The sequence below is a fragment of the Nelusetta ayraudi genome, unplaced genomic scaffold, assembly GCF_046127955.1.
Source record: "Nelusetta ayraudi isolate G7.1 ecotype Tasmania unplaced genomic scaffold, CSIRO-AGI_Nayr_v1 ptg000095l, whole genome shotgun sequence".
Lineage (NCBI taxonomy): Eukaryota > Metazoa > Chordata > Actinopteri > Tetraodontiformes > Monacanthidae > Nelusetta > Nelusetta ayraudi.
In genome coordinates, this window is record NW_027466145.1 from 476723 (window position 1) to 504287 (window position 27565).

The following is a 27565-nucleotide window of genomic DNA, read 5'->3' on the forward strand; positions in this document are numbered from 1 at the left end:
GTGACTCCCAGCAGTCAGAACCAGTCTGCACCCGACCAGCGACTCACCACTTTGGGCTTGAAGGGCGGCTGGATCTCCTTGTTCTGCAGCCGCTCCCAGTCGATGCGGCGGAAAAAGGCGTGTTCTCGGATGTCCCGCTCACCCTCGGCGCCGCAACCCAGACGCTTGGACGGGTGTTTGGTCATCAGCTGCTCGTGGCAACACACACACACACACACACACACACACACACACAAAAAATTGTTTTCATAATTCATTCAATTTTCATAACATGATTTTTTTTTTTTTTTTAACAAAACAAGAAACGAAGCCGCAGTGAAAACGCACTCGTTCACAGGTTTTTGAGTCTTTTTTTTTTTTTTAACATCACAGTGGAACCTGAGCGGTGAATCACTGAGTCAGTGAGTCGGTGAGTCAGTGAACCTCACTGCCTGTCCCCCCCCCCCCCCCCCCCCAAGCGCTTCCTCACATTGAAATGTGTCTCAACATGAAACACATTTACATAAATATTGTTGAAGCACCAGTGCAGCTATTTGTCCTGATGGACGAGAAAAGGCAGAAATCTGCTGCTAGACGGACGGTTGGTCTGTTCACTCGGTGTGATGACTTATTCATGGTGTGAAATGCAATAAAACGGAGCAGCTCTGAGCTGCTGCTTAATGTGACGTTGCTGCAGTAAATCTCTGATATGGTGATGCATAGCTACACACTCTACACAACTACACACTCTACACAGCTGCAGCTCCTCTTCACCTCCGTCCACTCACCCCTTTGCAGATGGAGACGGCCTCCTTGGACAGGGACTTGGGGTAGGAGACGTTGTGCTCCATGATGGACTGGAAGAGCTCGTCCTCATCCTCACCGTCGAACGGCGGCTGGAGGGACACCAGGTGGACAAAGTTAGCGGTGCTTCAGGCAACATCACCAAGTGGAACCGGATGGCGAACAGGACTGAGGACCGGAGTCACCACGTGGTGCTCCGTGTGAGGCGCAGATAGAGGAAGCAGGAAGAAAGGAGCGGAAGAAGAGTCAGAAGAGGGTGGAGTCAGTGAATTGGATGACCCAGTTTCTCCGCCTCCGCCACCATCATCATCATTACCACCAGAGCAGAAAATGAATTATTGCTCATTTGCACTGGGCCGGCCCCCTGTGGGCAGTGGCTTGTCCTCTTCACCTGGATCCGCCCCTGGGTGGGTGGGGCTGGAGACACTTTGATGAACGTGAATGGGACTCACTGAATCAATTGTCTCTGCCAGCTGATATTTGGAGGAGCTGCCTCGACTCAGAGTCAAACTAGAGACTTTGAACTTTTTAAAGTTTTTTAAAATTTCCCTCTGTTTTTTAATTTTCTATGTTGAATTTTTACCAGCTGGTTGTTCCTATCTGTTTTTTTAGAGTTTTGTTAAATTTTTTATTTCCTTCAGGCATGGCTGTGGCTTTGTGGGTCACAGCAGGGTGCATTGTGGGAGGTGGAGAGAGACACACACACACCTTCTCCATGGCACAATGGTCAATATGAGGTCCCGGGGCGCAAAGGTTGACATGTGTAGTTCATGCATCATGACGGCTAATAAATCTCTTAATTAGTGTGATGATGATGTCAATGGTTTAGCCATCTCACAGCTCACTGTGATGTTACACAACAGGCGGGGGACTTTATCTCAGAGCTCACTGTGACGTTTCACAACAGGCCCATGACCTTGACGTGACCTTTGGCCATTTTCACAGGCAGCTGCTGTAAAAATAGCCAAAGGTAACGAGCAGTTAAAGCTCGGACGAAGGTTTTTTAGTTGTGTTGTGCGTCAATATTTGTTGCTTGCGCCGGTGGGAAGGTAAACAGCTGAGTACACCAAGCCCCATTGCCACCCACCCACCCGTCTGCCACCACCGTGGGAAGGAGGCGGTGGCCAGCAGCCGATCGGTCAGTCTGCATTACCTGGCGCAGGAGAGTTATGTAAAGTTGTGTGTGTGCGTGTGTGTGTGCGTGTGTGTGCGTGCGTGCGGCAGCTGCCTACCTGACCTGCCAGCATCTCGTAGAGCAGAACTCCATAGGCCCACCAGTCCACCGAGCGGCCGTACGGCTGGTAGGCGATGATCTGCATTAGGGAAGAAAGGAAGGAAGACAGAAGAAGGAAAGAAAGAAAGAAAGAAAAGATTCAGAATTTCTCCCAACAATCACTTGGAGACTCCTCCAGCAGCCGATGACTTTCATCAGAAATCAGCAGGAAGTTCGAAGCACTGAAACCAATTTTTCTCTGGATGTTGATTACATTTATTGAAATATTTTGTGTGCCTAGAGCTGAGACTGTGCTGCCGAAGACTTCAAGACTTCTGCTGCAATAAACAGACCTTGTTGGCGTTATATTTGCCAAGCTGGGGCCTTGTATCTGAGGCCCTGTTTGCACTTGATCACTTGTAACTGTTTTGGGGGATTGGATCACGAGAACGCATCTTGAAGCATCTGTTCGCACATAGCATTAACATGCGTCTCGAGCGGGCCACTTGTGATCGCATTAGTGCATTTTTAACCACTGGGGGCAGTAAAGCGCAAAACTACGGCTAGTTTCACCTGAACACGAATAAGAATCAACTTCCTGTTTGCGGACTATATCGAGTCACTCGTTTTAATTCTACTGCAGCTCGTATGGATCCGAACGAGGAGTAACGACTGGTGGGACAGAGTGGTGACGACTTTATTTTCAGATCTGGTTGACCACTGCCAAACACTACGCAGCAAACCAGAAGCTTCTTCATCTTCGACTACAATAGACCGCCTAAGCAAGCAAGGTACTGCCTGCAGTCAGGGGTCAGTGGTCAGGATGAGGTAGGTCAAGGTCAGGTTAGGATTGGTCTGACCCAAGGGCACAGATCACATGACTTGAAAACGGGTGGAATGTCTCTTTTTTCCTTTTATGATGTCATTCATATACATCAAATAGTTTGAGCTGGAAACAACACACACACACACACACACAAAAAACAACCTAAAAACTTCAAACTAATTTGTCGATTTACGACAATAACATTTCAGCTGTAAACACCATAAAAATGATATTTCAGGTTTTTGTTTATTTTGACGGTCGCTCTGTGATTGGTCGAGTTTGGCGCTCTCTCTCTCTCTCACCACTAGCCCGGAAGAGGCACATGGTAACACGGTGGCACATGTGCCCCCTGCGCCGCGAGGCGACCCCGCCAGCCACGCCCACAACGAGGTGACCTGGGTGAGTCAGGTGGTCTCGGTGCGTCTCCTCTGGCTGTGACCTCCACCGGGTCACCTGACTCACACACACACTGCGCCCTTCGCTAGCGGCGCTCACATACGGTGCGCATGACGCACACAAATACACGCACATGCGCATACACACACACACAACACACAATTCTGGCAATGAGCCTTTTCTGACATCACCAAGGGCAGAGATACATCTCCCAGGTTAGTGGCCACACCCCCAGCCAAGTGTTGGCTCAGCCACTCCTATGTTTTTATGCCCTTCCAAACACATAGAAGGTTGACAAAGCCTTAGTTTTATCAGCAGGCTGTAAGCACCAGGCTAAACACCATAGGGCGGGGCCTAAACCCTTTAGGACCTCCCCCAGGTTCTAGGACATCGTGCAGGTTCCATCAAAACTGATGATACATGGCTAAAATGAAGAATGAAGATATTTTAATTACATTTTTTTTTTTTAATTTCTGTTATCGGTTTAAAAACAAATGAATTAATAATTTTCAGAGGAGCAATATTTCTGGCCTCCATTGAAATTAAAACTGATTAATAATTCTGATAAACATTCCTTTAAATGTAACTTTTTAAATGTAACAGTTTTTTTTCTTGTGTTTTCTTCAGCAGACGAGGCTTCAATTTCACAAGTTGCTAAAAGAATTCCAATTCACCCTGAATGAAGTTGAAAGAGGCTGCAGAGTTGTTGGAGAATCGTTAGAGAATCGTTCGAGTCATTCAAAGCCGAGGTAATGAATCATAAACAGAACAGAAGTGAAACTTTCGGTGGGCAACACCTGCGACCTGCAGGAATAGATGTGCCCCCCCTCGTATCACCTCCACCTTGACCTTGACCTTTGACCTCCTGACTGTAGGTGGTCTTCCGCCGATAAGCTACAGGCACCTTTTGCATCACCTTTCACACGGTCACTGGCCTTATAAAGGAGGCAGGACCCTGCTGGTCCTCCACGGACCTCAAAGATGATCCGAACTCTGCTGCTGCTGCTCGGCTGCTGCCTGCTTGCTGCCGCCGCCTCAGATCTTCTGGACCAGCAGGGGGCGCCACTGCAGGGAGTCAAAGGTGTGAAGGATGCCAAGGAAGCTGCTTCTTAAGATTTTGACAGATCAAGTTTTGCATCAAATTAACTCTTCTGTGATTGGCTGTGCAGGCGGGAGGTCCAGGCTGCAGATGGAGGACCAGGTGCTGGAGGACCTGTGGAACATCGTCCAGGCCCTAAAGTCCGGACTGACAGGTAAATTGGTGTAGCAGCAGATTTTTCAATAAAATAATAATTAAATCTTTTGCTTGTGCATATTTTAAAAAAAATATCTGTGCCACTTGTCACGAACAAACGTCTCCTTCCTGCTTGAAGACCACGAGTCTCGGCTGAGGGTGATGGAGCTGCGGGAGGAGGAGCAGAGGAAGCAGGTGCAGGAGGTGGTGCGGCAGTACACAGGTGAGCTCCACAAATAAAAAATAAAATGTTGATGGGTTCTGGGGTAAAAAAAAAAAAACAACCTTTGACTTTTACTTGGTTCCACTGAGCAGAACTTGAGGCCCGACTGAACGCCGGTGACCTGGAGGGTCAGAACCGGCGGCTGCAGCAGCTGCAGAAGGAAAGCCGAGGTAATGACTCGATTATTTCAAAAGAGAGAGAGAAAAAAAATCCCTCCGTCTGGGATGAAGGAATCTCTGGCTGAGGGTTGGAGGTGATGCACAGTTGCGCTCAGTCCCTGCTCTCCACCAAACAGAGCTGAATGTGGCACTGACGGCACAGGAGGGAAAGCTGGACCACCTGCAGCTCGACCTAAACGCGCTGGAACTGGCCGATCAGGGTAAAGAAAAGTTGCTTTTCCCGTTTCCCACTGTTCAGTCTTCTTCTGGTCTAAAGCTCAAAATTCTAATCAGGTCTGGAGGACAAACTCAATACCACCAACATCCAGGCGGAGCAGCAGAAAGCCCTTGTGGCCCAAATCCAGCTGCAGATTACAGGTGCACAACTTCTCCTGCAGCTGCAACACTTTCATCATTTCATCAACAACTTGAATCAACAACCCACAAAAAGTCTCAAAACGACACTTAAAAACTGTTGTGTATCTGTTGTGACGTTGTGTGAATCGATAACAGAACCAATGTTTAGATCCATCAGAACCAGAGAAAATTTTAACAACAACTCTGAAGCTTTTTCTTCTGGTGAAGAGTCTCACTTCCTGCACTTCCTGGAAGTCTTGAGCTGCAATGTCACGCTAACCCTGGCAGCAGAAACCAAACCAGAAACCTGACAGAGTCGATAATTTATTTGTATAATTACTATTATTAAATGATCTAGGATTTGGTTTGACCAACTGTATTTTTTTCCACTCTCAGAATTTGAGTCCAAACTGGAAGCAGGTGAGAGTCTCGACATGGAGCTATTTTCAAGGCTGAACAAGACCGAGACAGAGGTGGAGGCGCTGAAGACCGTCGATCAAGGTACAGAGGAGGAGATGACACACGTGACCACACATGGGTACGAATGAGTTTGCGAGACTGTCACATGAATTTGCTTGTTTCAGAACTGGAGGCCAGACTGAATGCTGGCGACCTAGAGGGTCAAAGTGTCAGAGTGGAGCAACTTCAGCAGCAAAGTCAAGGTAAAAAACAAACAGCCATAAAATGAGGAGATGGTGAAACTGACCAACCAGGTGAAATCATGAGGTTTCATTCTGCAGAGCTGCACGCCAGACTGGGAGAACTGGGGAGCAGGTTTGAAGATCTGGATTCAGATGTTCATGAGCTGCACAGTGTTGATCAGGGTGAGTTGACAGAGACCCGATAAAAGTGAATCATCTTCACTATGAAAATGACTTGCTTCATGTTGTTGAGCAGACCTGGGAGCTCGACTCAACACCACCGAGGTGGAGGCAGAGGTACAAAGAACCCTTGTAGTCCAACTCCAGACGAGGATTAGCGGTGAGTATCCCACTGGGACCAAGAGAAGTGGAGCCGCGAGAAGCGAAAAACAGGAGTGAACGTTGACATTCCATTGTCAGACTTTGAGTCAAGACTGGAGACCAGCGAGGTTCTGGAGAAGGAGTTGGAGGCCCGACTGGGGAAGGCCGAGGAGGAAGTCCAGGCACTCAAGACGGCAGATGGAGGTAAACTAACCCATCCCATAAGTTTACCAAGACTTTTTCACAGGACCAGAGCAGCTCAACCTGTCCAGACCGTCTTCAAACGATCCTAGAAGTATCTTTCATGGGCCTGAAGAGGAAGGAGATCATTACAACCTTCTACTACCACCTTACCAACAGTCCCAACAGCCGATTTGATAACCCAGCCAATGTCTTTCCCAGAGCTCCAGTCTAGAGTGGAATCCAACCAGGTCCTGGTCCAGGAGGTTAACACTCGTCTCAGCCTTACTGAAGACAAAGTGGCGGCGCTAGAGAAAAAAGACCAAGGTGTGCAAGAAGAACTAAAGCCGTTTTTGTAGCAAGCTCTTTTTCTGCTGCACTACCACCATCTTTTCTTGATCTTGTCACAGAGTTTGACCACAGACTGAACAACGCCGAGATCCTCAGCCAGGAGATGAACAACAGACTGGAGAAAACGGAGGCCATGGCAAAGGGTCTACAGACAGCCAATCAAGGCAAGCAACAAATAATACATTTGGAGATTAAATCCATTAGTGCGGCAGCTGATGTAGTGCAGGTTTCTTTAGTTTTTTTTTGGTTGCACACGCCTGAACGTTGGACCTCTCTTTTTTCTGCAGAGTTGGAGGTCAAACTTGAAGCGAGTCAAAGTGCACAGGAGCAGTTGGAGGAGCGGCTTGAGCAGACAGCCGCAGAGGTGGAAGAGGTGAAGACGACCGTCTCCAAAGGTAAAACAGTGTAAAGGTTGACGTGGCTGGTGGAGACCTTCCCTCAAACTTTGATTATTAGCTTTTCATCTGTTGGGATTTTAACAGACAAGGTGGCCTTCTCTGTGGCGCTTGAGGAGAACCAGAAGCACATTGGACCCTTTGAAACAGAGACCACTCTAGTCTACACAAAAGTCATCACTAACGTGGGTGGCGGCTACGATCCTAGTGCAGGTGAGGCTTCTTTTAACCGCCAAGTTGATTCACGACCTTCCTGTTTGCTGACTTTGTATTGAACCTACCCCTGATCAAGGAGTTTTCACCGCCCCGCTGGATGGACTCTACCACTTCACCCTCTACTCCCACGTCAACGGGGACAAATCAGGCTTCCTGCTCCTCTACAAGAACGAGGAGGTTGTGGTCGGCACGGCTGAACACCCGACCAAGTCCGACCTCACCGACAATGGGTCCAACGGGGCGGTTCTCCCTCTGCAGAAAGGAGATCGGGTCTACGTTCAACTGGAGGCAAAGTCTTGGGTCTGGGCAGACAGCGAGCGCAACCTCTGCACCTTCACTGGTTATATGCTGTAGAAACTCCTGTGACTCCTCACAAATGGCAGCAGACGTGTTCATGTGGACTGAAGCCTCCCTGTGTCTCCCAATTTTGGGGATTTTTGGTGAACCTGCCCTTCAGTTTCTGTTTGTTGTAGCAGAGTCGTGGCGTACTGGTTGATTTTGCTGAGAAATTGTACCAGAAATGCCACTGGCATAGCTTTTTTCACATGTAAGACTGTTACTACTGTTGCTACTGTTGCACCTAAACACAAACATAGAAATTAATTTGAACTATTTGAAAGGACGCTAGATTTATTTATTTATGGCTGCAGAAAACCATTTCTACCAAATATGTCAATCAAAAATGAAATAAAACTGCTTTCAGACCCTCAGAACCTTTGCACTTATCTTGTCTGACAAACCGTAGTCTATCCTGTCGGTCGTTGTCTCTAATCTCCTTCACGCCATCAACGTGACAATGGGAGGGTTGAAGGAAATGAGCAGGCGGGAGGTGGGAGGAGACCGAGCCACGGTTGTTACCTTCTGTAATATTTGTGATGAGCTCCAAGGTCAACAGTTGCGCAGGACCTTTAAGATGAAGAGGAAACACTTCCTGTCCATTGTTGACACTTCAGACAGTGTCTTTATAATCCCTCATATGGGACTAAAACAAGGGTCTGGGCTCTGGTCTATCTTTAAGGAAACTTGCTGCTTCAATCAGAAGAATGACACAACTTGCCATTAGTGTTCAACTGTCAACACTTAAAATTATTTTCAGCACAAGTCGTGTTTTCTTTAGCTCGTCAGCTAGCGAGCTAAAGTGTGCAGATTAGCATAAATACTCCCCCTGGGTGACGCCATTGCTTTGGCTATGGATGCTTTACAGAGGGTTTTAAAAGCTACAGTTTACCAAAGAAAAACAGCAGCATTAATTTACCAGGCCAAAGCTGTATTATCAACGTGACAACACAAAACAAAGAGACAAAAAAAAAAAAAACGTCCAGAAAGACAAACAGAGCTGCAGAACAAAGCAACAGTTTGGGTCATTTTGGGTCCATTCAGCCAAAAAGTCTCTAGTTTGGGGCCCTGGGGGCCTCGGTGGGCCTCGGTGGGCCAAAAACAGCAAGTTGACTGTCACTTATTGATGATGTGCATTCAGACATGTGTTTATTCTTTCATCCACATCAAACTGATATATTATTACTATTATTATTGTTATTATTATTCTTGAGGTTGTGAATAATTCAAGTGGACAAGTGTGACCTCCTCCTGACGTTCTGCTCCCTGCGGCTTCTGTTTCATCTTCAATGATTGCCTTATTTATTTATTTATTTATTTATGGTTTTGATGGTATGAGAGCCGCTGGCCAGGATAGTCCCACTGATTCACGTTGTGTTGTGTGCCTGTGTGCCTGTGTGTGTGTGTTTTGTTGCAGTTAAAAACGTTTGGATAAAACAAAGATCCTCCTTTGACTCGACTCATTAGTCTGGATACACAATTAACACAACTGAATGCTTGCTCCATTTACCTTGAATGGATCCAGAGGCTGTATGTGTGTGTGTGTGTGTGTGTGTGTGTGTTTGTGTGAGCTTGTGCACGAGTGCAGACATTTCTCTCCCATTAGCTTTAATGCTACATGACAGTTGTGGATCAGACTGCAAGCTATTCATGGCTCCTTCCTCCACACATGCGCTCGCACGCACGCACGCGCACGCACACACGGTGCCTTTTTTTTTTTTTTTTTTTTTTGGAAAACAGACAATAAAGCAAAGGGCACAGCCCTTTACAGAAACATCTACTAAACCCTGCATCTTTGGCAAATCTTTTGGACCAATCAGAGTTGAGCAATGCAAGTTCCTACAAGAGGAGCCCCAATAGCCCAGCAGGAAATGATGATGAATAGATGATTCTCATTCAAGCAAACCATCAAAACTCACAAACTATTGCTGGAGGGCAGCATAGTTTTGTCAATGTCAATTTGTTGTGACAATGACAGAAAAACACTTTCATAGAACTGACTTTCATAGAAAAAATCAGTCCGAATAACAAAAAATGATAATTATCACATTATTAAACTGATCATTATTGTAAACAGGCCGTCGTGTTCGATCCTGAACACCAGGAAACATTTCATTGTGCATTTTCAGGTTGACTTCCCTGTGGGCGGGTCCCTGGCCCCAGGGCCACACCTCTTCACCTTATTTTTGCTTCTGGTTGGTTCTCCCTACCAGCGAGACGCTTTGCAGCGTACCGTGAGCTCGCCGTCGCCGTCGCCTGGGGCGAGCGAGGCCGCCGCTGCAGTGGGAACCAACCGGGCGTGGAGGGAAGCGGCCAGTCATGGAGTGGCTCCGCCCACTGTTTTGTTTTTGCCCTCCTTACAGTCGATACTCCCTTCTCTCTCTCTCTCTCTCTCTCTCTCTCTCTCTCTCTCTCTCTCTCCCTCTCTCTCTCTCTCTCTCTCTCTCTCTCTCTTTCTCTCATCTCTTCCTGTCTGTGTCAAAGTCATTGAGGTGTAAATTCACATCAGCTTCCTCCAGACTGGAGCCACACTGATGGTATCTGGGTCAGAGTGTGTGTGTGTGTGTGTGTGTGTGTGTGTGTGTGTGTGTGCACAGCTACGACTGGAGAGACGCTCACATACAGATAAAACCACACAAGTGTTAAAATATTTCTCACCTCTCAGCCGTCACCCTCACGCACACACGCAGACACACACACACGCGCAAACTGTAGAAGTGTAACTCTGGATCTCGACCAGTCTGACATCAAAAACATGAAGGTTTTAAATGAAAACTTTTTCATTAACACAAATTTTTTTCCAAAAAATCCTGTGACAGAAGCTGCTTTGGTTCATGTTGGTACTCATGCATGATGCAACACGAGCAGAAGGTGGCACCACATTTCCCAGTCAGCTCTCATTTACCACAGAAGAAGAAGAAGAAGAAGAAGAAGAAGAAGAAGAAGAAGAAGAAGAAGAAGAAGCCTGTTCATCACTAAACTGCCTCCTCTGCTTTAAAGCCTCTTTAAGTTCTGTAGGACTTGAAGAATTGTCATATTGTAGTATTATGGTTGTAGTATTGTAGTTTTACAGTTGTAACACAGGATTGCAGTTAGCAGTAGTAATGTAGTATAATAGGTGTAGTATTGTAGTTTTAAAGTTTAATTATTTGTATTATTAGTTTCCGGCAACACTTATTATGCTGCCTGCGTCACGCCATACAGCATGACCCTAACCCTCCGCCCAGACCGCCACCGATGACCTCATGACCTCCACACACACACACACACACACACACACACACACACACACACACACACACACACACACACACACGGTGCCTTTTTTTGGGAAAACAGACAGTAAGAGGCTCAGACTGACCTCGGGGGCGATGTAGTCCGGGGTCCCACAGAAGGTGCGGGTGGTCACCCCATCCGCCATGTTCTCCTTGCACATGCCGAAATCGGCGATCTTGATGTGACCTTCAGAGTCCAGCATCACGTTGTCCAGCTTCAGGTCCCTGCAGGAAGCCCAGACTCACATCGTCATGCAACAGACTCACATCGTCACACAAGAGACTCACAACATCACCCAACACAGACATTTTAAAGGTCCATATCGCACCAAAAAAATTTGTGTCTCTATAAATTCATCCTTTGTAAACTTTTTGGACTTGCTTCAGTTTTGTATCCTTTTTACACACACACACACACACACACACACACAGTTCTGGACACCAGCCCCTTGTGATGTCGCAAAGGGACAACAATACCTCTCCCAGTTCAGTGAGCGCCGGCCTAATTAGGTGCTGGCTCCGCCGCCTGAGAATGCCTTGTTTTCAAACAGGCAGACGGTCAAGCAACAGGTTTAGCAACAGGCTGTAAACAGCAGGCTAACTGTGCTGCTTCCTGGACGGCTGGAGTTTATCTTTTTCAATAACCAGTGATGTAACTCTTCAAATGGTTATTGTGTGATTGTGTTTAATGTTTTATTATTTACCAAAACAGAAAATCCGACTCACTGGTCCTTTAAAAAATTAAGAGTTTAAGTTTGTGTCCGACCTGGTGGGCGGAGCCACTCACCTGTAGATGACCCCCTTCAAATGCAGAAAGAAGAGACCCATGGCGATCTCGGCTGCATAGAACCTGGAACACAAGTTTGTGATTGATTGATTGATTGATTGATTGATTGATTGATTGATTGATTTCTCAATTGATTGACTGATTGATTGATCGATCGATTGGAAGTGCCTTACACTGCCTGTGGCTCCTTGAACTTGCCCACTTGCTGGATGTGATACATCAAGTCGCCACCGTTGACGTACTCCATGACGAAGTAGAGGCGGTCCTGGACGGAGGCACAAGGAGAAAGGAGTCAATCATTGATTCATTGATTCATTGATTCATTTGTTAATTTGAGCAAAAGAGACACCTAAAACTTCACACTGATGTGAATTTATTTTGACCAATAATTAGCTGCTTCTTCAGGTAAAGGCTGGAACAATAATAATGAATACATTATTTAAAAATCAAATTACTTCTAATTTAAGCACGTTTTTCTTTCTTTCTTTTTTTTTTTTTTAAATATGAAGTTTCATTTTAATAGCAAAAACTATGCTGTTAAATAACAATGCGGTTGTGGGCTCAAACAGTAGAAATAACACAACAGTCCAGATTTCTGCTTCACAAAAACTGAGCAGAGAGTTGCGTGTTGCTGCATGGCCGTAGCCCAGGCTGTCTGATTGGCTGGTTCTGTCTTGACAAGGTGACCCAGAAAAAACACAACAAGCACACAAGAGGGAAACACTCTGCAACAACAATCTGTCAGCTCCGGTTGCCGTCGCACAACAGCAGCAGCAGCAGCCGCTGCTCCCTCACGGCCAACACACACACACAGCGGAGTGGTGGCGACCCCTCACAGGTGTGTTTGTTTTATTCACCAGAGCAGAAAACTGAAATCTATCAGCTCTGAAAGACTCACAACTAAAAAAAAACCAACAATAACAACAGTGTGAAGTTGTTGGGGATTTTTTTTCCCGAGTTGAAGCTCCGCCAACTTCCTGTCTTCTGCAGAACCACCTGGTGTCCTCAGCTGGAAGTGCACGGCCAGTTGTCTGGATCAGTTTATAATGTCAGGTAAACACACACGCACACGCGCACACACACACTCTCTCTCTCTCTCACACACACGTACACACACACGCACACCTGGTGTCCTGTGTGATTCAGCTGTTTGGCTCAAAGCCTCTCACTGAGTTAAGTTAATGTGACCTGACCTCTGACCCACCCACCCCCGAGGCTCCACCCACCACAGTCTGGAAGCAGGAGTGCAGCTGGGTGAGGAAGGGCGGCTTGTCCTGCTGCGCCAGGACCCTCTTCTCCACCATGGTGCACTCCACATCATCATCCTGGATCACCACGTCCTTCTTCAGGATCTTGATGGCGTAGAGCTCCTCGGAGGTCTTCATCTCCGCCAGCATCACCTTTGGCAGAGGGAGGAGGAGGAGGAGGAGGAGATGGAGAAGGACGGGAGGAGGACGAGTAAGAGTTGAAAGAGGAGGAGGAGAAGGAGGAGGAAGAGGATCACGGTAACTCAGCTGATGTTCAATGTCGTTTTTTTTTTTTGGTTCACTCCTTAAATCCCTCACTTGCTCGTCCAATTCCCTCGCCCCCTCCCTTGCTCGCCCCTCCCTCCCTCCGTACCTTCCCCTCTCCCTCTCTCACCTTGCCGAAGCTGCCCTTCCCCAGGACGGCCAGGAAGGAGAAGTCGCCGAGTTTGACCTGGTCCAAGTTGTTGGAGGGCAGTTGAGTGGAACCATCAGCCTCCGAGATCACCTTCTTACCTGGACCCAGCTTGGCTTTCTGCACAGAGGAGGGGGGGTTCAAATGAAATAAATGAAACAAACAATCAAACAACTACAAACTGCAAACTGAGCCTGAACTGAACCTGAAAGAATCTGAACTGAACATGAACCGAATCTGAAATGAACCTGTACTGGACCTGAACTTGAACTTCAAACAACAGTTTGGCAACAAAACATGAACACAGATATAAATGAACTGGTCGTTTGTGATTTAACATTTTCAGAAGATGCAGCAAAAATTAGATTTTCTGTAGGTGGGTGATATAAAATCTCCAAAACAATCAAGTGAAGATGATAATAATGATGATGATAATAATGATAACGATGATGATGATGATGATGATGATGAAGGAATGACCAGGAGACCTGTCATCTGCAGTCTGCTGGTCCTTCAAATGGACCAAAAAACAAAAGATCTACTCTCAAGGTCATGCTAAGGTCATGCTTCTTCTCTCAAGATGCTCCGAGATGCTCTCTAGTCACAACAGCAATCTGGAGCGACATCAGCAACAACAACAAACAGCAGTTTTCACCACAAACCGTCAACACATTTCAGCCAAAAGCTCCAAATTCATGCCTGACCTCCACCCTGACCTTCACACATGACCTCCACCTGACCTTAACCCTGGTGGATGCCCTGACTCTGACCGCCACCTCCAGGGTTCCTGATCTTCACTGGCTGAAGGTCGTGCTGCTGAAGAATGGCTCTACATCACGTCATTCACACTTTCCTAGATCCTTTAGCACCGCGCCGCAAACGTGCAGTGAAAGTAATTTCCTCTCATCCGGACCTTCTTCGGAGGTCATGTGGCAGAATTGGCGTCGACAAGACAGCGCTTAACTCACTGAAGCAAAGCTGCAACATGCCAGCTAGCCAGGTAAGTGCTACCGCGGACAAACTTCCGGTAAAAATCCAGCCAATCAGAAGGCAGCGCTGTGGTGCAGCAGCTTTAGTTTGGTTAAAGGCGTCGATCACCATCTGGACAGGAAGTGAACGGAGCACATAGCAGCGCAGACCAACTCGTCCAATCACAGCACACCTGTAAGCTGCAGAAAGAAAAGGTTGAGGTTGGGGCCAAGGCGAGCAAGCAGCAGCTTGGGGGGAGGGGACGCACCTGACAGGACTCATCCACCACAGCGTTCCGGTCCTGCAACCACAGGGAGAAGGAGCCAACATGGCCGACACAGAGGCCCAGATAGGGAGTGAGCTGGTTTCCCAAAGGGGGCGCTATCACCGTGGTTATAAAGGTCCCACATTAAGTCTGATTGGTCCATCCTTCACTTTGTGTTACTGTTGAAATGCACACAAGCCCCCTGTGACGTCACAAAGGGCACTTCTATCACCACACTCTCTCAAACGTCTCTGCCAGGTGAATGACATGAAACAATCTGACGAGGTGGTTTTCGGCTCTGCCCTCTGAAGTCCGCCGTCTGAAGTTTGAAGAGGAAGCATCAGTTTTACTGCAGAGAGCTAACGGAGGGCTCAGTGTGCTCCTTGTGTTTTTCTAAATCATTGATCAGTGAGGCAGCAACATAAAAAAAACAGAATAACATGGGACCTTTCAACTCTTTACCAGAACCAACTTAACCAACAGACCAACTTCTAACTGCTGGTTGCTAACCAACCTGCTGCTAACCAACCGGCTCAGACCGGTTCAAACGAGCAGGACGCCGAGGCCAAAGAAATAAGACCAGAATGCAAATCAGAAAAAAGGAATGATGGAGGGGGGGAAAAAATAACAAGGAAAAAGGAGCAACAGGAAATGAGGACAGACTCCTGAAAGAGGAGGGGCCAACCGTTAAGAGTGCCATGCTGACACCTAGTGGTTGCTGGTGATCATCACACATTTAAAGATGGAGGTGCGAGAAATAGAAAAGGAGACAAACTCAAGCTATATAATAATAACAACAATAATAATAATAATAATAATGATAATAACATGCAGGCATACAAACAGGAAGTGGTGACGGAACCTCAGCGGGACAGTTTGAGTGTTTCAGTCAACCAATAGGAGAGAAGGACGAAGGCAGAATTATTTGATTATTTAATAATTTAATTCAATAATAATAATAATAATAATAATAATAATAATAATAATAATAATAATAATAATAATTTAGTTATCTGTTGTTGTCCTGGTGAGGCCCGACAGGACTGAACTACTGTGAGGAGCAGCAGGAGGAGGAGGGGGAGAAGCAGCAGGAGGAGCAAGAGGAACAGTGGGAGGAAGTGGAGGAGGAAGTGGGGAAGGGGGATGTGGGGGGGGGGGAAGAATAGGAGAAGGAAGATGTGTGGGAGGAGGGGGAGGAGCTGGAAAAGGAGCAGCAGGAGGAGAAGCTACCTTGAGGTTAAAGCTCATTTGACAGTCCTGAGGGAGGAGAAGGAGAAACTGTTGCGTTAAATACAACAACAGCAACAACAACACAACACTGTGCAGGGCCACGACACACTTGTACGTCTCAAATCTCAGCAGACACACAGGAGGGAGGCGGGGCTGTGAAGAGGAAGGGGTGGAGCCTAATTGACCCGCGAGAAGACGGATATTTGTTTTATTTGTTGGGTTTGGATGGAGACATTTCCTATTCAGTGATTGAAAATAACCCTAATCTTGCTCACAAGACTGTGGTGTGCCACACACACACACACACACACACACACACACACACACACACACACACACACACACACACACATCCTTAACGGCCTCCTCCATTCTTCCTCTTCTCTTGCAGAACGAAGGTCATCTCATCTGCTTTTTTTTAGTTATTCAACCATAATAAAAAAAACTCGCAATAACAATAACAACATCGACACAACAGCACACAACTCTTCATACTATGTGTGGGTGTGCTGCAGAAAATGTCACAGAAAATAACTTCCAGTAGGCTCCTGCAGGGACTCAGCGCCCCCCGATGGCAGGAGGTCAATCAGAGAGTGGCTTCGCTCTCATTTTGCTCTCAGCAGGGAGTGAACTCAGTGTGTGTGTGTGTGTGTGTGTGTGTGTGTGTGTGTGTGTGTGTGTGGGTGTGTGTGTGCGTGTGCGTGTGTGTGCGTGCATGCGTGTTATTTGATTTGGGTGTGTGTTGTCTACTGATGATGAATCACCACAAATCAGGAGGAACCAGCTATTAACAGAAGGGCGCAGATACGTCTTCTAAGCCCCTCCCACAGAGCCCATGGTTTCACAGATGGCTTCGGGTTCTGGTCTCACCTCAAACTTCTGCCTCAGCTCCTCGTTGCCGTCGTCTTCCTCTGAGATGGGAACGTTGTAGTACTCGCCCTCCTCCTGGCACAGCAGCTTATACCTGGGGGATGGTGGGGGGTCAGGTTCAGACCTCCAGTTCTACTGGTCCAGGAGGTTCAGACGTCCAGTTATACTGGTCCAAGAGCCTCAACTTGCAGTTTGCCATTGTTTTCCCGTGACTGTGCATTTACAGCAGCTGGCCACTGGGTGGCAGTGTAGCAAGCCCTACTAAAAAGCCCTTTCCTTCAACATTTGCAATAGGAAATTACACTTTGTTGTGTGTCCACTGCTGAGGCCATTCTGCACAAAAGGGTCAAATTAGTGCAACTGTAAAGAATCAATGTCAACACAACAACACAATGTGTGTAGCTGTGTCACTACAACTTACCCGAGGGTACAACTAAATATCTGTGTCGAAATGTTTCCTCATCCGATTATATTGAGTCAAATCACAACTTTTCGTATCTTCAAGTATCAGAATTTGAGTCCAGTTGCATCGTTTTGTATCGCCTCAAATCTGTGTCCCTACTAGTTGTGTTGCACAACGTTGCATCTTACCACAAACACGTCTCGCAGAATCACATCCTGTCTCAGCCAATTGAGTTTCATCTCATCATGTCGGTTAAGGAATTAATTTTTCTGTCCAAGAACAGAGAACCAAGTACTAAGTACTAAGGTTGCACCACACTGTATACCAACGATAAACTGCTAATTTACTTCAGAAACTTCGTAAAACCACACAATGGCAACTTGTGAGAACTGGCAGTGTTCTCGCAAAACATCTGAGTGAGCTTTACTAATAAAACAGAGTAAGAAAAAGAAATCTTGAACGACTAAGGGCCAGATCCACAATATCCACATATGTGAAAAGCGGCGGGAAATGCGCCGAGGCGCAGGTAGCGCAGGTAGGTTCATTTGAATGTATTTAAATTAGTCATTACGAGCAAAATGACGCCCCCTTCTATGCAAATATGTGTCATTCGAAAACGCGGTAGATCAAAAAGAGTTTGCCCTCACGTACTTGGACACACCTCAAAGTACGTGACACCTACTTTGACAGGCGTAAACACCGCCAGTCTTAACCAGGCACAGTTTCGGCCGTCAAAGTGTTTCTGGCGTCAGAGCGAATCTCTCTGGTGAGGAGGTGTGCGTATACAGAAAAACATCTATTTCATTTATTTATTTATTAATGACGCCAAACATTTATAGGTTACAAGCTCACTTACACTTGAAACCTGCACCTACTCCATCAGATCAGCCACTAAACAGCTACAAATCGCACTGAGGTGGCGGTTACTCTAAAATATATAACACAATGAAATATATATAAATACACTGACGCGCCTTCCGAAGATGAGCGCGGCTGTAATTCCCGGAGTGCACAAAACACGCCGTAATTTACCGCTGCTCTCCATACTTTGTGGATCTGGCCCTAAGAGTGATTATTACCAGCCGCAGACAGGAGACTTCATCAGCTCCGACACTCCGAAGGACAGCGCCCCCATGAAGTCGTTGCGGGTGGTGCGGTCCCAGTCCCAGACTTCCACTGACAGTCGGCGGTCCTTGTCTGTCGCCTTCAGTTTGCTGCACAGACACACACACACACACACACACACACACACACACACACACACACACACTTCAGTGCACACCTCAACTTTTCAAAATTTGTAGGTTCTACTGTAAACTATACAAAAGACAAAATAAACCAATATTGCAATTGAATTTGACTTTGTGGATAATTAATGCCTGTGATGATGATAATAATAACTGATAATATTGTTATTAATTATATGATTAACTGCATCCAAGGTCACGTGACCTTCAGTGGACGAGGAGGACAGCACAACACAACACAAGACAAGACAGGGACTCACAAGTTGAAGGTCTCGTTCCACTTGGGGTTGAGGTTGGAGCGGATGGTCTTGGTCTTCTTCTTGGTCTCGTTCTTGGGGTCGGGGGTGAGCTTGATCTTGACGTAGGGGTCGGACAGACCGTTGGGATCCATGGGGATCAGGTTCCGGCCTTCACCCACTGACACACGGTGGAGGGACGACAACAGCAGATGAGTCAGTGGCTCAGAGGGTTACTGGTGTCATTGTTACCTTTCTCAAAACCCTGAAATCATTTTGGTTTATGCATTTTAGAATTATTATTTATGAAGATTTTTTTTTGTCAAATTCAAAGTTTGGGGAAGTGGTGGAAGTAGCTTCTTCTTCTGCAGGATGTGGGTGTCATGATGGAGAGGTTCTCACACACACATACACACACATACATACATACATACACGCACGCACACACACAAACACACACGCACAGAAGAAGCCTCGGGTCGACGGTGTGGGAGGACATGGGAGAAGAAAACCTCTCAGAAGCTCCGGTGGAGAAGTAAGCAGGTGGGCAGTGCTGCTGTTCCCTACTCTGATTGGTCGAAGACAAGAAACAGGTGGCTCGTCTCAACCAACCAGACGTGAAGAAGCAACAGACAGGAGCTGAAACTGCTTTGGGTCAAACTGCTTCGGCTGACCCGAAGAGGGTAATTTCAGGCCCTGACAGGATGGTAGTTCCCTGTATGACCAGCAGGGGGCTCTCCAGTCTGGCCTATCAGTCTGAGCCACAGCTTGGCTGCCAAGCGGATTTGTTTTTTTTTTTTCTTCCTTCCTCCTCAGAACTCTGCAGCGAGGAGAGACGAGGCTCTGCAAGACCTACAGCAGGTCCAGTTTTATCGGATGGAGACGAGAACCCACAAATAGACGCACAAACATCAGCAGCAGGAAGAGATGAAGGCAACGAGGAGGTGGAGGAGGGGGAGGAGGAGGTGGTGCAGGTTCCTGGAGAAGAGAAGCGTTGCTGGGAGACGAGTCTTCACAGCCATCTGGGCTTCTGGTGGAACCTCAGCACAAGACCAGAACATCCATGAGGAAAAGTAAATAAAGACAGAAACGCAAAGGACCAGAACCAGCAGACTTCATGGATAAGTGAGAAGATCTGCTGGGACCAGGACCAAGTCACTAGAAGTCTTCCCGGCTCTGGTTTTGGTGGAGGTCCACACCTTCACATCCTGAGCCACTGATCTTCAGCAATGACCTGGTGCCACCTACTGGTCAGCGGCTGCTACCGTCGCTCTTGTCTGACTAACTCTCTTGTTGCCTCGAGACGGAAACAGATGGAGGAAAAATTTGCTCCCATTTGCATTTTCCAGTTGGAAAAGGTCGGTGGAGGACAGAGACGCTCTTCTCTTGTTCTTTCTGCGTCCCACCGGTTAAACTGTTACTAGCTGTTGCTAGTTGCTAGCCGTTGTTGCCAAGCTAGCTCGTCAACAATGGCTGTTTGTTGCGTGTTTCTCACCAGCCAATAGAATTTAGTTGAGCATGAGCAGCTTGGAGTGTTTACAGAGGCGGTGAACACACACACACACACACACACACACACACACACACACACACACACACACACACACACACACACACACACACACAGCGCAGCAGCGTAACGCCTCGCCCTCGGAGCTGCCAGACAATATAAACAGCCCAACAATGGAGGCCGATTGTTTCCTCAGTTACGACTTGTAACTGCTCACTTCGTCCACTTTGTGCAAATATTTGTACTCTTTGTGTAACAGACTAGTGCTGCTGTAAGCTAATAGTTGTGGTATGGACTGATAATTGTGTCGTGGACTAATAGTTGTGTACAGACGAATAGTTGTGTAATGGACTAACATTTGTGCTATTAACTAATAGTTGTGTTATGGACTAATAATGAAACAGTTGAGTTTAGTGTTAATGTTTCTTTAGAAAAAAAAAAAAGAAAGTGAAGTTTTCTTTTAAACTGGCAAATGGAAATGTGTATTTTTGCTAAGAAGCTGCAACACACAGACTTGAATGCACCTTTACATTTTTTTTCTCCTGACCAGGGCAGGTAATGTGACTGGTCATGTGACCTCACGCCGCTGCTGTAGAAGTGTTTTCCACACTCACTGCCATGACGGCAACATATGTGTGTGTGTGTGGTTGAATTAAATTGTAAAGACCCTGCAGCTGCTCACCTCCATTAACCCTCATTTAATTCCTTCTGTTTTCAACACAACATCTTTTATTTTTTAACCTCCTTCATTTATATACCGAGGCGGAATTTAGAGGAGACGCCGGCTGGACGATTAGAAAAAGGAATCACAGCTGAGAGGGGAAAAAAAAAACAACTGAGAAAAAAAAAAACAACCTCACAGCTGATAGGAAGAAAATCCTGCAGGATGAATGTTTGTGCACCAGTTGTGCGACTGGTTGTGTCTGGCCGCTGCTCTCCCTGCTGTGGCCCAGAAAAATTCAGAAACATTCTTCAGGAAATTAAATCACATTTTTGGTCATATTCAAAAAAAATGTCTGGAAAAACAATATCCGACCAGGTTTTTTTTTTGTTTGGCCGTCATAACACAACCAGTGGAGGTGTTGCATCACCTGCCTGCGCCAAACCACCCTGGCCCCGCCCCCAACCGATGATTGGCTAAGTCTGGGCTTCAGCTCCTCATTAGCCCGTTAGCGGCCAATTGAGTGACTCTGCACTAGCTGCCGGCAGCTCCATATGAGCTAACATTGTGAGGCCACTGAAAGTCATTAGGATCTTCCCAAGAAGTAAGACTGGAGGAGCTCAGCGGTCCAGCTAGAGGCGAAAGAAGTTCTGCTGGAATCCTGACAGACTCAAAGACAAAGAACTTTATTTATAACTTGGTTGCAGCAAGGCAGCTTCCACCTGCATCTCTCTGCATCTTTCTCTCTCTCTCTCCCTTTCTCTCCAAAGTATTTACAGACTCGGACGATAAAATAAAATCCTCCCCGCACTGCCGAGTATACTTGGATCAGGAAAAAGAAGAAAAAGAACAAGTCCAGCGTTGTCGTGACTCTTTCTGAAAACTTGGAGTTTGCAAATGTTTGTAAGCCCAATCCATCCGTCAGAAGTTGATTTTTATGAGCCCGCACGAGGTGAGGCTTGTTGTTGTTTATCTCGCTGAGCGCTGTGGCACCGCCCTGCTGGTCAAACATGAAAGTTTTATTCGTCTCCAAGAGGAAATTCTCATGTGCTAATTCATTCGTGCTGCGGCCTCAACACGTTTGTTTCTGCAAACCAACAAATTCTTCTTCAAAGTCACACGGAAAGAAAATTGATGCAAAACAACGCTGCACGGAACCGACTTCCTGCTGGACTACGTAATTGTGTGTTTCACTTCACAATTTCTACCTGGCAACAAGAACGAGAAACTTCCATGAATTTTATATGAATTTTTTTCCTGGGAATTTTCCAAGGAAAATTCTCCCCACTTGAGCGGTGAACCTACCTGTGATCTGCAGGCCGTCGCCGCTGACCTCGCACTTGATGAAGACTCGGCCCCGCCTCTCGGTGTGGTCGGTTCCACACAGGCTGGGAACGTTCATCACACACTGCTTGTGGACATTCATGTCGCAGGCTGCAGGAGACACAACAACAACAACACAATTCAGGTCAGTCAGCTACGACACAAATGCTGCTGCTGGTCACTGCTGGTTGATAGATAGATAGATAGATAGATAGATAGATAGATAGATAGATAGATAGATAGATAGATAGATAGATAGATAGATAGATAGATAGATAGATAGATAGGAGGATGGAGGGATGTGCGACTCACTGTCACACTTCATGCCCTGGTGGATGAGGCCGTAGAGCAGTGAGCCACAGTGGTCACAGAAGGTTGGACTTCCATAGGTGTGGATCTTAAACTTGTGCTTTGTTCTGGGATCCTGCAGAAGAAGAAGGTTTTTTGTTAGAAAATGAACATTTAATCGAACAATTACATTACCAATGAATAAACATTCTAAAAAACAATAGAAAAAGAAGAAGAAGAAAAGAAGAAACACAGACAGAAAGTATGGGTGGGGATGTGACGTCTTATTGGCCGTAATTTCAACAGTGTCCCCTGGTGGCGCTGTTAGCTCTGCAACATTGAAGAGAGCAATGTGACCAGAAATCAGGCCCCACCTCTCAGGACAACTGGCGAGGTTGTTGACCTCCACCGTGTTCGATGGCATCATGCCTGGTCACCTGACCAGTTTTAAAGGGCAGACATGACGACAACATCAGAGGGTCAAAGGTCAAAGGTCAGATTATAATTCAGACCGAACATGTCGAACAGATCATTCACAACCTGGGAGTGTGTGTGCGTGTGCGTGTGTGTGTGTGCGTGTGTGTTCGGTATTAGTGCGATGTTGCACTGACGCTCACTTCCATCCAATCACAGCGTCAGAAAAAACTGACTGACTCAGAGGCCCCGCCTTGTTTATGGAGTCACCTCACGTTTTCACAGCAACTTGACCGAATTGTCCACAGAATGAGCAGATTAAAGACACAAAGCTGCAGTTTAACCCTCTGTTTACAGTGTCCTTTGTAATTAGCCCTCTGTTTGCAGTGTCCTGGATAATTAGCCCTCTGTTTACAGTGTCCTGAGTAATTAACCCCCTCTTTACAGACTCCTGCTGAATAATCTGCCCTCTGTTTACAGCCTCCTGCTAAATAATTGACCCAGGGTTTACAGCCTGTTGAATAATTGGCCTCTTGCTGGATAATCAGCCCTCTGTTTACAGCCTATCACCAGATAATTTGCGCACTGCTTGTAGCCTCCTGCTGAATAATTAGCCCTCGGTTTGTCAACAGTGATGGCAACACCTGCAGGCTGCCTCCTGCAACAACAATATACATTGTTGAAATAGAATGTTAAACAAACTGCAGGAGCTGAACATCTGCAAATCTTCCTGCAGAACAGAAAGAAGAAAAAGTTCCTCCAGTTCATCCTGTGATTGTCGGCAAATTAGCAGCAGCAGCCAGTGAGCGAGCACAGCCCGAGAGAGAGAGAAAGAGAGAGAGAGAGTGATGCACCGCCAGCTGCACTGACTCACATCCGCCCACAAACAGCTGATCAAGGAGGATTATCCTCTACTTAACCCCCCCACTGACACACACACACACACACACACACACACACACACACACACACACACACACACACACACACACACACACACACACACACACACACACTGTGTTCCTTCCATGAACTGCAGGATGATTGATGGCTCGTCAGCAGACAAAATGTAATCGTAAAAAAATTGCACCAGGAAAAATATATTTACTATTTTTCTGAGGGATTGTTTCAAAATCTCATTGACCGTCTTGAAAAGATTCCACTCTAAGTTTCATTTTTCCATTAAAGCAGCACTACATCGTTTTTCCCAACGTTCAACAACAGTTTTTCCTAAGTTTTTAAAACGTATTTGCTTGACAGACCAGCCACTGACAAGGCGCCCCCTGCTGGTCAAACACGAGACCAAATGGCTTCAGTTTGCAAGCCAGTTGAGGGTACTGTGCCATCTCCACTGGCGCAGGAGGAACCTCACGGGTCGGCGTCCAGTAACTTTGCTGCTTTTTTTCTGGTTATTTCATTCTATTTGAAAGTTGCTTCCTTGTAGAGCCACCAATTGATGGCTCCGAACGGGACCGGCTGCAGCTTTTTTTTCCTAGCGTGGAGGGGAAAAAAAAACACAGCAAAACATCAAAGGGTTTGAGGGGGCGGGGTCAACAGAGGGCGCCGGCACCCTACTGGCTCAGAGAGACATGTGACCTTTGAAGCCAGAGAACAGCGGAGGGTGAAACAGTCATCGTTTCTCTTCAATCATTCAATAATTTCCCCCAAAACAGCAGAAATGTTGTTTTTTTTTTTACCCCATTAGCGCCCCCTCTCTGTGGGAGGTGGCATTTCAGGAGGAGGGGGGCAGGAAGCTCCACCTGGGTGTGTGTGTGTGTGTTTTAATATGCCGGTTGATTGTATCAGCTGATATCTCGAACTTCAACGACCAGCTGCAGCATTGCAGGACTAAAATCAATCCCAACCAATCACAGCCCTTTATGTCACATGGAGGTGAATCCTTGTGACAAAGTGGTTAAGGGGTTTGGGGAGGGCGTGGCTTATCGGGACAGTGGCCCTTCGGCTATTTTTAGCTCCTCTTGGCCTTTAGCGCTAAGCTGCAGCCATGTTGAGGGGAAGTGCAGGTCGACACCCCGGACTGGCGGGGGGGCGGGGCCAGGAGGGTCAGGGGAGTGGAGTGGGTGGGGGGGCGTATCTGTTCACACATCTGTCTTGTGGCAGATAATAGCTGACATTTCCAAATGCTAGCGAGACTCCTCCAGTGGGAGTAGACCGGGTCGCATGGAGGCCCTGCTGATCCTGGAGGTCCTGGAGGTCCTGCGCATCGTGGAGGTCCCGGAGGCCCTGGTCGACGCCAGTGCTGTTTTAATGGAGCCACCCAGCAGCCGTGCTTTTCTTTTTACCGCCTGTTTGTTTTTCTTGCCATTCGATTGGAGCGTTCGACTAAATGCTTACTGGAATAAAATTGGACAGGAAGTTCACAGCTGCGGCATCTGGGTCAATAACAAACAGCGGCGTTGGTGGCGACGGCAGCTCCCTACTGGTGTGCGATGGTCCCGCAGGGTGAGAGAACAAAGCGTGAAATAAAAGAAACGAGGAACAGAAGAACCGACCCTCCAGATCATCAGGTCGGGTCGCAGGCAGCGGACAGAGGCGAAACGAATTGGCTTGTTGGACACGGACCATCTGTCAGGAGCTGAATAATTAACAGGAAGTCGGTGAGATTCCTTTGAAGAAAAGTTCTGCAGCAGTGAGTTTTTCCTCTTGGTAATGAGCCACCTGACAGGGCGGCAGTCCGGCTGGTGGGGAGCCAGGAGGATGGACCTGGACCACCTCGGACCAGGAGCCTTTTTTAGCTCCCGTATTTTTGGGGGTAATTCATCGGGAGCAGACGGATGTTTTTTGATTTCTTTGCCCCTCTAGTGGAGCAGAACATCAACCAGTTTGTGAACTCAGGCGGAAAAGAATTTAAAACACCTAGAGAGAGGAATGTTGATATTGAGAACAACAAGGAGGAGTACATTTGGATGGCGTCATCGATTTTCACTGTCATGTGTCTGACAAAAGTCTGTAAATCGTAAAAGAAAGAAAAGGAATCAGAGAAACATCTACACAATTTATATTTAACTCTTCAATTTTCATCAGCGTGCATAGAAAAATATCTGAGATAATCTGAGGTCTGAGGGTCATAGCAGGAAACACTCCCTTGGGAGACTTGGGTTCACTGTAATTTCAGAAAAACTCTGGGCTAATTTGGGACCAAGATGTTTATTTTTTTTCCATTATGTACACAATTTATGCAATAATAAGAGGGTAAAAAATAAAAAAATATCTGAGAAAGGTCGAGGCAAGTTCAACCAAGACCTTTTGGGAATCAAAAAATTCTGGGAATTCAAAGGGAAGTTGGGGTAGTTTAGGGTTCATTGTTTGACTTTGGCAATTATGTTACTTGTAAGTTACGCAACAATACATCCTATCATGGCGATGATGGTTTGGATGATAAGAAGCTTTTTGTTTTCTGCTTTTTTTTGGTTGGTTACTCGCAGTGGTAGGAGGAGCCGAGACGTCGGCGTGAAAGAGGAGTTGTCCCTGGAGAAGGTGCAGAATCGACAGACCAAGCAGGAGCTTCTGTGGTCTATTTGTGGAGCCGAGCTGCTAGCACTGCTAGCACTGCTAGCGAGGGCTCCGGGCCTCACTCTGACACGCTGGGTCAAGTTTAGACTTCTCAGCTGTCTATTTTAAGATCTTCCCTTACTCTTTTTTTTCCTCTTCCTCCAGCGCGAGTCGACTTGCAGGACCTGTTTTAGTTCCTGTGGCCCGTCAGGACATCAGTACTGCCAGCGTCCACCGGGATTCAGGATTGGTTTGTTTGAAGGCCAGTGAGCCGGCCGGACCGCTGGACTCGAGCTCTGACATCCAGGGAGACGGATGAGTCTGGGGTGCCAGCGAGTTCACCCCAGGTCAAGTAGAGCAAGTCCAGTCTGCAGTCCTGCTGGTCCTTAGGGACACATAATCTGTGTGTGTGTGTGTGTGTGTATGTGTGTGTGTGTGTGTGTGCGTGCGTGCGTGCGTGGCTATAGAGGAACTACTGGAACGAGGCATTTCCCATAGTACATCATCGGGACATCCTGCTCCCTTGACTGGATCCTTGTCCAATGAGGTCCTGGTGGAGGAGGTCCATTCTGCCTCCAGTTCCCTTCATCAACACTATTGATACGATACACCAGCAGGTTTTTTATTTTATTTTATCATCTTAAAATGCGGAAGTGTCTGTCAAAAAGTAGCCCAGGGTCAAGGTCGGTCTGGGGCCTTCAGTCGCCCACTTCTGCAGCACTCAAACTCCTCATCCAAGACCCAGAAATTACGAGTGGCCTGGACGATCTGGCTCAAGGTGTCACCAAGAACTCTGGTGTTTTCTTAATCCGGTTTCGAACTGGGTCAGAATCAGGTTCAGATGAGCCGATGTGGGTCTTCATGTGTGTTCAATGGAAAATATTTTCACTCTTAGACTTTCGGTATTTTTGTTGCTTGTTCCTCCGGAATGAATCATTCTTTTTCGGGGTTCAGTTCAGATTATTGCTTGTCAGAAATTTTCACAAACACCGTTTATTTTTTTCCCGTTTACGCACACACAACACAGTGGCTCGTTCCATCATACGTTGCACACAGTCACACAACAGCACGTTGACACAGCAAGACTTTTACTGCTGAAACACGTTGCACAAAGTCTTTATACAGCCACTGCCGGCTCGTGTTGGCGTTCCGGTGCAGAAGAATTCAGCAGGAAGTGATTCAGCAGCTCCTAGCGTGCGCACACACACACACACACACACACACACCCCTGTCTTCCGCTAACAGAGCACTCTCATCCAGTGACAGTAGCCATTATCCTGCTAGT

The 27565-nt window shown here is 46.9% G+C and overlaps 2 protein-coding genes across 2 annotated transcripts in view; one reads left to right on the forward strand and one right to left on the reverse strand.

The window, feature by feature from the left end:
- Positions 1-27565, reverse strand: part of LOC142902585 (protein kinase C alpha type-like) — a 71552-nt gene that overhangs the window by 9837 nt on the left and 34150 nt on the right. Inside the window, exons 4-16 of the mRNA XM_076047787.1 lie at positions 22378-22489; positions 22048-22176; positions 18596-18752; positions 18168-18302; positions 16686-16779; positions 13334-13471; positions 12919-13092; positions 11866-11957; positions 11693-11755; positions 10992-11130; positions 2016-2096; positions 768-875; positions 48-188 (exon numbers count right to left, since the gene is read on the reverse strand). Coding sequence (XP_075903902.1) covers positions 48-188; positions 768-875; positions 2016-2096; positions 10992-11130; positions 11693-11755; positions 11866-11957; positions 12919-13092; positions 13334-13471; positions 16686-16779; positions 18168-18302; positions 18596-18752; positions 22048-22176; positions 22378-22489 — 1563 coding nt within the window. The remainder of the gene's footprint in view (positions 1-47; positions 189-767; positions 876-2015; positions 2097-10991; positions 11131-11692; positions 11756-11865; positions 11958-12918; positions 13093-13333; positions 13472-16685; positions 16780-18167; positions 18303-18595; positions 18753-22047; positions 22177-22377; positions 22490-27565) is intronic.
- LOC142902557 (uncharacterized) lies at positions 4200-7648 on the forward strand. The gene is made up of 16 exons (XM_076047750.1): positions 4200-4299; positions 4388-4471; positions 4592-4675; positions 4768-4845; positions 4971-5054; positions 5128-5211; positions 5587-5691; positions 5775-5852; positions 5931-6014; positions 6088-6171; positions 6252-6356; positions 6555-6659; positions 6743-6847; positions 6971-7078; positions 7166-7291; positions 7371-7648. The coding sequence occupies exons 1-16, from the start codon at positions 4200-4202 to the stop codon at positions 7646-7648; spliced, it is 1692 nt and encodes a 563-aa protein (XP_075903865.1).

Coding starts and splice junctions, on each gene's coding strand:
- LOC142902557 (XM_076047750.1), top strand. CDS start 4,200: ATGATCCGAACTCTGCTGCTGCTGCTCGGCTGCTGCCTGCTTGCTGCC. Junction 5,212..5,586: donor AATCCAGCTGCAGATTACAG/GTGCACAACTTC, acceptor TTCCACTCTCAG/AATTTGAGTCCAAACTGGAA. Junction 5,853..5,930: donor ACTTCAGCAGCAAAGTCAAG/GTAAAAAACAAA, acceptor TTCATTCTGCAG/AGCTGCACGCCAGACTGGGA.